Source organism: Mobula birostris, chromosome 15, assembly GCF_030028105.1.
Source record: "Mobula birostris isolate sMobBir1 chromosome 15, sMobBir1.hap1, whole genome shotgun sequence".
In the NCBI taxonomy this organism is placed as follows: Eukaryota; Metazoa; Chordata; class Chondrichthyes; order Myliobatiformes; family Myliobatidae; genus Mobula; species Mobula birostris.
Window position 1 is genome coordinate 8477720 of NC_092384.1, and position 12318 is coordinate 8490037.

Here is a 12318-nt window from a genome sequence, read left to right on the forward strand (position 1 = left end):
ATCAGTGGAAATGCTGAAGCTTTAAATGACCCTCCCCCCGAACAAAGTCAATTTCAAATTTGGATACACGGATGGAAAACTACCCCAATGCACACACAGCAGTCTAGCGACGGTAACACGCACCGTCGTACCGATAGTGCGGTGTAATAATTTACCCCGGCCCGCATTCCCTCGCTCTGTCTCTGGCTCCAGTGACTGCTCTCACATACACACTCTCCTTCTTCACACACTGGGGCAGAATATTATTCCCCTATTTTGTTCACAGACCTTTGTAATCTGTAACCCGACTCCTTCTGTACACGCATTCACAAGATTCCATCTTCCACATTTATTAAAAAGCGCCTATCTCAGTACAGAATGCAGTACGGCTACAATACAAAACATGTTATATTTACATTAAGCTCTGATTTACTGTCACCTCCCCACTCCCCGGTATTTACTTGCATCAGATCTCCGGAGTAAATTGCTCTCTCAGTTTACACGGATGATAGCTTTAATTAAAAACAATATTTAGAGAGAGAGGCGAGCGATTTCATTTATTTGTTGCCAGCTCTACAGCCAAGGGCAACGCAATGGAGATCCTACCTTCATGTCATTGATGACCGCCTGAAAGAGCCCACCGAGAGCTCCGCATTCCTTATCCATGCCCGTCTCCATCTTTGTACATCCACAACAGTAGAGGGTGGGGGGAATGCAGGCCACTTGTCCTCTCCTCTCCCGCGCGGCGGCTACAGCTACGAGCAGACAAAACAATGAGGGGAGAGCGGACACAGTGATGTGCGGTGCGGTGCGGTGCGGCGCGGCGCGGGGCTGCGGGAGGAGGAGAAGGGGGCACTCACTCTCCCCCCTCGTCACTCGGTTCCTCCCGCTCTCCGATTTTCCTTTCCAATCACTTTCAAAACCCGATTAATCCCAGAGGCAGCCGGTGGCTTTGCATGGACATGACTCGTCGGCGGCACCGGGAGCGGGGCAGAGACGGGATGTGGGTGGGGAGAGGGAAGGAGGGAGTGAGTGTGTGTATGAGGACACTGGGCACCGAGCTCCCTCAGGCGGCGGTCCCCCAGGGTGCACGCGCACCGCAACCCTGAGTCCCGCCGGGAGCGAGCCAGCGACCGCGCGCGCGCGTTGCCAGCCCCGGTCCCCGGGAGCGCGCGCGCCGAGCAGCAGAAATCCCACGCACGGACTCCGGTCACGCCCCCCTTCTCGCCGCCGTACTTCTGACTCGTCATGTGGCCGTGGAAGCTGCGATTCCATTGGACAGAGGGCGGATAGTGGGCGGGGTCACGATCTTCCGCAGCATCGATAAATCACAAAGGAAGCCGATAGCCAGCAGTTGTCGGAGGTTTGCGCAAGGTAGCTATTACCTCGTCGGTAGTCATAATTCACATCAAGACTGGCCACAAATACTTGACGTCTACCTGAGTGCAGATATGCACAGTTACCACTACATGGATATAAATGCAACTGTCCTCATACGTTCTGATACAAACACTCATATTTTAGAAAACAGAACCAAAATTCCCTATTTATTTATATCAAAATATTTTCCCGCCACAGAAGCCGAAAATAGTGCACCTCATTGTTCTGTGGTCTTAATTACAGAGCTTCGGCCCGAAACGTCGATTATTTCCTCTTTTCCATAGATGCTGTTAGTTCCTCCAGCGTTCTTTGTGTTGCTTTGAATCTCCAGCATCTGCAGACTTTCTCGTGTTTGTTATTGCTGTTTGTGGATACTTACTGTGTGTAAGGGGGACTGCTGTCTTCCCCTGCAACCCAAGGGTGACAGCTTTACAAAAGGACTTGAGTGCTACAAAGCACTTTGAGAGGCTGTGGGGCTGGGGAGGAGCCCGTAAATGATTGTAAGGAGTAATGGCAACTCATTAAGCATGTTCTACCATTCAGTAAGGTCAAACTGAGATATTGTGACAGAAGGCATCTAATGGCATCACGACCGATAGCTCCACGTGTTATTTATTTAGAGATACAATATGGTAACAGGCACTTTTGGACGAAACAGGCCATCGCCGCACAATTACACCCACGTCACCAATTAGCCTTCCGTCTGGTATGTCTGGAATGTGTGAGGAAACTGGAGCACTCGGAGGAAACCCATGGGGACAACATACAAACTTGGCACAATTGAACTGGTGTCTCTGGGTCTGCAATAGCATCACACTAACCTCTCCGCTATAGTAGCGGGGGAGAACTCAGTAACTTTTCATTCCCTGCCCCCATTCATCTGCTTGTCAAGAATTCATCTCCCTCTGCTTCAAAAATATCCAAAGCTTCAGCTTCCACTGCCCCTTGAGGAAGAATAACTGGGTGACACCTTATTCTGAAGTAGTGACCCCTAGATGTGGATTCTCCTGCAAGAGGAAACATTCTCTCCACATCAACACTGTTGAAGCCCTCGTGATCTTACGCATTTTAACAACACACCTCTCAGTATCCAACCATCCTCCAAGCTATATACACACATCTTTTGCTACTAGCGCACAAAGGAAACTAAACTGCACACAAAAGGTTGTCACCTGCTACCTAGTTGTCATGTTCAATATACCTCATGATCGTTAAGGTGTTGGGGAAGATTTCTAGCTCGCGTTGAGCATGTTGTTGTTGAGTGGCTCGCCGAGCTGGCTTGTTAGCTTGCAGACATTTCGTTACCCAGCTAGGCAACATCATCAGTGCAATTTTGAATGAAATGTTGGTGATCTACATTGTTCGTCCATACCCATGGATTGTTCGGTGGAGGTCTGTATTTCATGCTATGCGGCAGTACCTGGTTCATCAGACATTTGTGAAGAAAATTGAGTTGTTCTCATGTAGAGCTTTGTCGGCTAGCAAAGGTTTTCCATTGACAAGCAAGTTTGAGAGTGTTGCTCTTGTGGGTCTTTAAGATGTTGGAAAAGATTTATAGCTTGGGTTGAGGGTTTTGTAGAGTGGTACACAATCACATTTCCTTTTCCAGTTTCTGGTGTCGACAATGTGGAGTTTGTGATGATTTGTCTGCAGATATTAGAACTGGCTTTATTGAAGAAATTATTGATTCACTATGTCAAATTCCAAAGAAGCAAAGGGCGTGAAGCGCAAAAGAACAACTAGTTCATTTAGAGCAGGTTGGGGCCTCAAGGGACTGCCCTTTCCTGGTGTGGGCTATCTCTGAGGTTCTGTTTAACAGATACCCATAAATCGATTCTGTTATTAATTCATAAAATAGAGAAAACAAAAATCACACCTCTACAATATTGTAATGAATAGCATCAAAGGTCCAAGACTATTAAGAAGGAACAATTAATAAAGCTAGATCTGTTGTGTGTAGGAATGAATATATGTATGTACGTGCATTGGAGACGTAACGTAAAAATTTTTCTCCTCATGTATGTGAAGAATGCAAGAAATAAAGTCAATTCCATTTAGTAATAAGACAGCTTGTTTGTATGTAAGGGTGTCCTTAAGCAGGGTGATTGTAACCAAAGGACGATCTGTAATGGCTTTGATATTCCTGAAGTGATTGAACATGCAGATGAAGTGGAGAGAGAGAGAGCAAGAGGTTATTTTGCTCTTCATAGGAACAAACATGTATATGTCAGTTTAATAATATTATGGGAGCTTGTTCACTTGTAGGGATGTCCTTAACTCAGGTGTGAATGACTGAGGGATGGTCTATATTAATCTAGTAAACTGTCTCCAAACTGCTCCCATTTTCTTGCTTGTTCCCCGTAGCTCTGTTTCACAAAGTGTATTGGCCCACTGTGCCAGGTTGCTAATAAGAAAAGATCCATGTCAGAGAAAGCTGAATGTTCAAAATCAGGGATTTCTCCTCATCTCAGACCCAAATGGCCAAACTCACTTCTTCTGGTTGTGATACAGGTACCAAAGCGTTGGATGTGAACAGATATAATGACTGGAATTATGCCATGTTTTTATAAATACTTTGCTGGGCATGGGTGGGTGGTTAACGAAAGGAAATCTGGATTGGGAAATATATGTCTTTAATTCATTACCAGGTTGGAGGTAGTACTGGCATTTAGCTGCCTCTCGTTGGTTATTAAGGTGATTGGTGATCCAGCGAGGGCACTATAATGGAGTGAAGGGTCAACCATTTTAATATGCAGCCAGGGTAAGGTATGGACCACGTTAATTTGACAATTCTCTTAATTTAATAAGAAAACTTTGGTGAACTGGCTGGGATTAAATAACAATTCCAGAGCCCTGTTTAAGTGACTTGGGTCTGGTACCATGACAGCTGTCCTCTGTCTCACTGTAAGTATTAACCTCAGGTGCTGCTGAAAAAGCAGAAGATGTTGGAAACACTCAACAGTCCAACAACATTTGTGGAGAGAGAAAAACAGAGTTAGTATTTCAGGATTATTTATCAGAGGACAGTAATCTCAATCTCTGTATCTCTATCTCTCTATCTATCTATCCCAGGACAAGTTAACAATACTGTTCAAAGTTAACAACAAGATAGGATTGGGTACATTAATCCTAATCCAGCAGTACTGAGTATCAAATTAGCTTGCATCAAAACTCCCAATAAAATATCTGTTGCATGTTCTGCACTAATTAGGGAGTGAACGTAGCAATAAAGTTCTCACTAAGATTTGATGTTCTATGAAGCCGGGTTGTAAATACAAATGCAGTCAGTGCACTGAAGAAATTATAAAGTCCATTAGAGAGTCAGCAAGGTGAACATTCTGACTGACTGCATCACTGTCTGGTATGAGCCCCCCTCTCCCGCACTACTGTACAGGAGCGAAAGAAGCTACTGATAGTTGTCCGCTCCTTCATAAGTACTAGCCTCTGTAGTATTCAAGACATCTTCAAGGAGCTGTTTTTGCAGTACTGTTTTTAATTTAACTATTTAATATACATATATGTTTACTGTAATTTATTTATTTATTCTCTATCATGTATTGCATTGTATTGCTGCTGCTAAGTTAACAAATTTCATGACATATGCCGGTGATATTCCTGAAGCGATTCTAATTCTGGTTCTGATTCTGAATAGAATGATGCTCAGGTAGGTTACTATCCAGCACCTTTTCTAAAAGGAGCTAATTAAGATGACAATAAGTAAATGCTTTTTTTATGACCATGTTCTGTGGGAGAATCTTTCTGCCGAAGTCAAAGTAGATTTATTAACAAAGTATGTATATGTCACCATATATACTGTACCACATTGAGATTAATTTTCTTGCAAGTATTTACAGGGAAATAAATGTAATAGAATTTATGAAAAACTACTCATAAACAAAGACTGGCAACAACCAATGTGCAAATAAAACAAAACTAAACTATAGTACTATAATATTGAGAAGATGAATTGTCAAGACTTGGAAAGTGAGTCTGTAGGTTGTGAAATGAGTTCAGGGTTGAGGTGAGTGAAGTTATCCGTGCTGGCTGGGGAGCCTGATGGTCGAAGGGTAATAACTGTTCATGAACCTGATGGTATGGGACCTAAAGCTCTTGTACCTTCTGGCTGATGTTACTAGTGAGAAGAGAACATGGCTGGGATGGTGAGAGTCCTTAATGATGGCTGCTGCTTGCTCATGGCAGTGCTCCTTGAAGATGTGCTCAACGATGTGGAGGGCTTTGCCTGTGATGGTCCGGACTGTATTCACCAGTCTTTGGGTGTGTCTAATCATGCCCAATTTTGTACACATTTCAAAGGTTTCAAAGGTACAGTTAATGTCAGAGAAATGTATACAATATACATCCTGAAATGCTTTTTCTTCACAACTATCCATGAAAACAGAAGAGTGTCCCAAAGAATGAATGACAGTTAAATGTTAGAACCTCAAAGCCCCCCAGTTCCACACGTAAGCAGCAGCAAAGTAACTATTCCCCCTCCCCCATCAGCAAAAACATCATTGGCACCCAACACCGAGCACTCAAGTGTGCAGCAAAGATACAGACTTACAGTAACCCAAAGACCCGGTATTCGACATACCACAGGCTCTCTCTCCCTAATAAGGGAGAAAGAGGTGTCTCCGTTTCACCCTCCATGTCACCCAATTCTGGAACCATCATGAGCTCAGTAACCTGTTTCCATGTTTGGCAAGGAACAGGGACAGCTGCTGCCCCATAGCTCCATTGAGCCAGGTTCGAACCTGACCTCAGGTGGAGTCTGCAAACTCTTGCTGTGACTTTCCCCCAGGGGGTGGGGGGGGGGGGCTCCAGTTTCCTCCCACATCCCAGAGACACGTGGGTTGGTAGATTAGTTGGTTACAAGGAGTTATCTCTTGTTTGCCAGGCAAACAAGGGATAGGTTCCATAGAAATATGTTGGAGAATGGAACTTGTGAGAATTCAGCCACGAGTCTAGGTCATAAGAAAATAATAAAGTACTAACTCACATGGCACAGTGTTGGTGTATCTTACTGGCGAACTGCAATACTTCTGTGTGTAAGTGTGGGGCAGCACGCTAGTTCACACAGTCCACTTCAGCATACTGTACCTCTCATAGATCATCATCCAAAACTTAATGGAAGCCCTGGTTAGGGAACAATATGTGACATTGCAACACACTAACTGCTGGAGGAACTCAGCAGGTCGGGCAGCATCTAAGGAAGGGAATAAACAGTCAACGTTTCGTGCCGAGGCCATTCATCAGGACTAGAAAGGAAGGTGGCAGATGTCAGAATAAGAAGGTGGGGGGGGGAGAAGGAGCACAAGCTGGTAGCTGATGGGTGAAAGCAGTTGAGGGGAAAGGTGGGTAGTAGGGCACACATCATGACAGATTTAGGAAACCCCCCCACCACAGTAGAAATGTTTAAAGGGCAATCCCTGTATGTCTTGGAAGCTAATACTATTCTGCATGTGCGTTTGGGGGCACATTTATTATACTGTATGTTTGACAGGATGTTTCAGCAGTTGCCCCGCTAGTGTCATGAACAACTGGGAGACACAGTAAAGATGTTTTTTTCTTTTAATTAATCAGGGGATACGGGCTTTGCAAGCTGACCTAGCAATGAATTGCCCAACCCGAATTGCCGTGGCGAAGGTGGTTATGAGCTGCCTTCTTGAACTTCTGCAGTTCTGAGGTGTGGGTAGACCCACAGTGTTGTTAGGGAGGGAATTGGTGATGGTGATGATATATTTCCAAGTCAGGATGGTATCTGATTTGGAAATATATTGGCGTTCCTTCACCATGTCGCATGGAGGGCAACTGGAGGTGTTCCCTGTGCTTTTACTGTCCCTGTCCTTCCAGCTGGTAGAGGTGGTGGGTTTGGAAGGTGCTGTCTAAAGAGTCTGGGGGAGTTGCTGCAGACGGTACACACTGCTGACACTGTGTCAGTGGTGGAGTGAGTGAGTGAGTGGTTGTGACACCAGTGCATAGGGAAAGTTCCATCCAAAAGAAGGATCTCAACCAGAGACATTGACTTTATATTTCTCTCTATAGATCTTACCTGTACTTTTAGCCAGTACTTTTGTGTGCTGCTCCCGATTCCAGCATCTGAAGACTTTTGTATCTCCTCAGAGAAAGCAGATATTTGAGGGGTCTGTGAGCTTTCTGCAGACTTAGGTAGTGAAACATCATATTTACATGGTGCATCAGACTGCCCAAATGAATTGAAATCCTTATATAAATGGCAAGGGTTTTTAATCCTAGAACATCCATCTAGATTGTGTCCATGAGATGAAGGACCTCACAGTCTATGCTGCGCTCCTAGTGAGCTTCTACAATCTATTCTTATACCATGTCTACTTGGCATGAATACAGCATGGAGACAAGTCCTTCAATCCATCGAGTCCATACTGACAGTCAGCCAATGGAATCCAAACTTATTCTCCCCACATTCCCATCAACTCTCCCTAGATTCTACCAGATAACTGCACGCTCAGAGCAATTTACAGTGACCAATCAACCTACCAACCCGCACATCTTTGGGATGTGGGAGGAAACAAGAGCACCTGCAGGATACCCATAAAGTGACAGGGAGAACATGCAAACTCCAGTTGTTATGCCACTGGAGGAACATCTTCATTGGGCTTCCACCTTGTCCAGGCTTCCGGCAGAACAGCAGAATACCTCAACAACTCGTGTGACAAAAACCTAAAGGAGGGTACTATTGATTGAAGGTCCGGTATCTGTGCTTATATAGGAGAACCTATAAGTTCCTCAGAGTAAACACGAGATACTTTGTCAGGTGTCATTTACTGTATCCGGTGCTCCCAGTGCAGCCTCCTCTACATTAGTGAGACCCAATATAGATTGGGGACCACTTTGTTGAGCACCACAGATGGTATTTCCTGTTGGCCACCCATTTTACTTCTATTTCCCATTCCCACCTGTTGGTCTATAGTATCCTCTACTGCCATGATGAGGCCTCTTTCAGGTTGGAAGAGCAACTCCCCATATTCCATCTGGGTAGCCTCCAAGTTTTTAATATGAACGTTGAATGCGCTAACATTTGGTTACATCTCCCCACTCCCCCTTCTCTATTTTTCCATTCCCCATTCTGGCTCCCCTTACTGCTTCTCTTGACCTGCCCTTTGCCTCCCTCTGGTATCTCTCTTCCTTCACTCTCCTCTCCTACCAGATTCCTTCTTCTTCAGCCCTTTACCTCTTCTACCTATCACCTCCCAGCTTAGCACCACTCAGCCACCTTCCCTCACCAGGTCTCACCTATCAGCTGCCAGTTTGTACTCCTCCTCACCTCCCTGTCCCTTCTTATTCTGGCTTCTATCCCCTTCCTTTTCGGTCCTGATGAAGGGTCTCAGCCTGTTTATTCCTTTCCACAGAGATGCCTGAGTTTTGCATTCCTCCAGAATTTCATGTGTGTCGCTCAGGGTGTTTAGGGTGTTTATCCCATATTGCAATGAGCACTCCACCCATCCTAAAAGTGTTTAGGGGGAGGGGGGGAGATCCACCCAGTGCAGGTAAAGGAGGAACATATCAACAGTTTATGACAGAGAGAGGTTGCCCTCTCATCGTGCTGTCTGGGCACAATACCAGAGCACAGGGATTCTCCTGAGCATCCCAGTCCACAGGATTGTGACCCAGGCTGCAGAGGGGACAAATGGGGCAAAGGTGACATGGCTGTCTCACTGGAAATGTTGGCATCAAGTGCTGTAGACATCACCCATTCATGTCAATTAATGATAACATCAATGATTACACTTCCTGAAGGTGGTGATCTTAAACTGCCAAAGTCTTCAGATTCCTCAGCCACATATTACACTGCAGTAGCAGCTCCTGTCCATAAGGGGAACACAAAAATGTGATACCCTAAGTTGCCCAAGGCATTGAGGAACGAAGGATGGAGGCTCCAATAAACAGGATTGCAAGAGTCTTGTAGACTCAGGCAGTTCCATCAGAGGAAGAACACTCCCCTCCATCGAGGGTATCATCAAGAGGCAATGCCTCATGAAGGTGATATCCATCGTCAAGTTGTCCCTCCATCCAGGACATGCCCCCTTTTGTTACTACCATCAGGGAAGGGAGAGCAGTATATCTAATTCTGCTGATGATACTAAATTGAGTGGAAAAGCAAATTATGCAGAGGGTTTGTGGAGAGATGTGGAGAGATATGGATAGATTAAATGAGTGGGCAATGGTCCGGCAGATGAAGTACAATATTGGTAAATGGAAGTTCATAGAACCTGAAAGAAAAGCAAAGGATCAGTTGTTATGCAGAGAGACTAAGGCATGAATATGGTAGGTGAACCTAGAACTAGAGGACATAGATCTGAGGATCTAACCTGGTCCCAACATATCGATCCAGCTATAAAGAAGGCAAGACAGTGGCTATATTTCATTAGGAGTCTGAGGAGATTTGGTTTGTCACCTAAAACACTTGAAAACTTCTACTGATGTGCAGTACTGTGGAAAGCATTCTTACTGGCTGCACCACCGTCCGGTATGGGGAGAGGTGCTACTGCACAGGAATGAAAGAAGCTAAAGAAAGTCATAAAATTAGTCAGCTCCATCTTGGATACTAGCCTCTGTAGTATCCAAGGCATTCTCAAGGAGCGGTGTCTCAGAAAGGCGCTGTCCATCATTAAGGACTCCCATCATGGAGAACATGCCCTCTTCTCTTTGCTACCATTAGGAAGGAGGTACAGAAGCCTGAAGACGCGCACTCTATGATTCAGGAACAGCTTCTTTCCCTCTGCCATCTGATTCCTAAATGGATATTGAACCCCTAAACACTATCTCATTTTTTGTATTATTTCTGTTTTTGCACTATTTTTAATTTAACTAATAACTGACTTACTTTCTTCTGTTTTATCCTGTATTGCACTGTACTGCTGCTGCTATGTTAACACATTTCACGACATATGCCAGTGATAGTAAACCTGATTCTGATTCTGAATCCGAAAGTCCGTGAAAGTGAGTCTGTAGGTTGTGTAATCAGTTTAGAGTTGTGGTGAGTGAAGTTATCCACACTGGTTCAGGAGCTTGATGGTTGTGGGGTAACAACTGTTCTTGAAACAGATATGGCCCTTGTGGCTAAAGGGATCATGGGGTATGGAGGGAAGGCTGGTACAGGGTTCTGAGTTGGATGATCAGCCATGATCATACTGAATGGCGGTGCAGGCTCAAAGGGCCGAATGGCCTACTCCTGCACCTATTTTCTATGTTTTCTATGTTTCTATGAACCTGGTAGTAGTGAGGCAGCTAAGCTTTCGGTACATCTGTAAGGCTTCTAAAGTAGATAGATGGATACTGTAGAAACCCACGTGGATTGTGTCTGACCTGTTCAATTGCAGTATAGTGAAGTGTCAGACACTGCACTTCAGGAGAGCTCTAGCTTGAGCTTTACCTTGCTTGAAGCAGAAAAGATCAACACGAAATTAAAAAAAAGATAAAATGAGAGTAGAAGAGTCTGCTAGCCAGCCAGTGGTGTAGTGGCATCTGCACCGGACTTTGAGGCGGGTGGTCCCAAGTCAAATCTGGCTGGCTCCTTACATGCTTTCCATAGGTGCTGGGTTGAGTGTTGAGCTAGCAACTTGGGCTTGTAAAAAAACAGACAAAAATCCTAAAGGAACGGCAAGGTTGTCAGCCGAAGTGTCACAATGCATAGAAAGGAACAAGAAGAGACTGCAGGTGCTGGAACCTGGAGTAAGAATCAATTCCCAGTTCCCTCCCCATTCCAACACTGATCTGTTTATCCTCGGCCTCCTCAGGGTGAGGCCAAATGTATCCCAGAGGGACAGCACTTCATATTCTTCACCCTTACAGCAGGATCCTGTATTCTACTATTTCAGCTAACCTGCTCCCCCTCTATATCTCTCCTCTTGATTTACCCAGTGCTTTGTACACTCTCAGCCAGCTCTCAATCAATCACTCTGTTTTGGCCCTTTCACCCACTCCATTTGCCCACATACTCCTCCCACTGGATTCCTTCACTATTCCCATCTGCCCTCTAATCCTCCATTTTTGATTCCACACTTCGCCCTCCTCTGTCAGATTCCATCATCTGCAGCCCTTAGTTGTCCCTATCTCTCACCTCCCCCCCCCCCCCCCCCCGTTCATTGCTATCTGCAGCTTTCTATTCTATGCCTGCATATTACATCTTCTCACCTGGATCTACCTGCCATCTCTTGCCCCAGCTCTTCTCTCTCACTTCTTCATGGTGGCCCTCTGAAGGGTCTTGATCTGAAACATTGGCTGTCCATGCTGAGCTCCTCCAATAATTTGTTCCTTGTAAAGTATTCAGTGGGACAGCTGGAGTGGCTCTACTTGTTCTGGGAGGTAATATAAACTCAGAGCCAAGCTGGCCCAGAGTAAAATTAGGAAGCATTGTTTCACACTATGTAGTTGGAACACCTTTCCCTCCACATTCCAAAAGTGAAAATTCACAGATTCCCATTTGGTTAAGAAATACTAGTTTGAGTTGTGTGAATGAGACCAAATATCCATACAAGTTGCAAATAGAAAGCACAATGGCTCACAGTGCTGTTCACACACAAGCAGTCAGTTATTTCCTGGGAGAGGTAAACAAAAATTGTAGCCTACAACTTCTCATTTTTAAGGACTGTGACAATGTCCCTTTGAGCAGATTAATGAAGATGTTATTTCCTTTGGTTGGAGGACAGTTACCTGAATTTGCTGCCAGCAACGTTTGAAAGTGGCTAGCATTGACACATCTCATCTGTAAGTCACAAAGTTTTGGATGGTCCCGTCAGAAATCCTCAATTCCTTCTTCTCTTATCCTTTTCCTCTCTTTTTGCCTTGGTATTGAAAATTACTAACTTCCACATTGGTTTTGTGAGTTCTGAAGTGGCAGATGAGACCATTGTGAAATGCACAGGAGGTGGCAGATGGGGTGAGTGTTGGGTAGTTGGATTAGAGTTTATGCCAGGCTTC

At 44.9% G+C, this 12318-nt stretch overlaps 1 protein-coding gene across 9 annotated transcripts in view; it reads right to left on the reverse strand.

The window, feature by feature from the left end:
- Positions 1-1163, reverse strand: part of mtss1lb (MTSS I-BAR domain containing 2b) — a 205388-nt gene extending 204225 nt beyond the window's left edge. For 7 of the 9 annotated variants that reach the window (XM_072279303.1, XM_072279300.1, XM_072279295.1 and 4 more), the window contains exon 1: positions 586-1162. In XM_072279303.1, the coding sequence (XP_072135404.1) occupies positions 586-657 (72 nt within the window). In that variant the 5' untranslated portion in view covers positions 658-1162. Of the gene's footprint in view, positions 1-585 lie in introns of all 9 variants that reach the window. The other 2 variants (XM_072279294.1, XM_072279296.1) reach the window with 2 other exon arrangements.
- Between the last annotated feature and the right edge of the window lie 11155 nt (positions 1164-12318).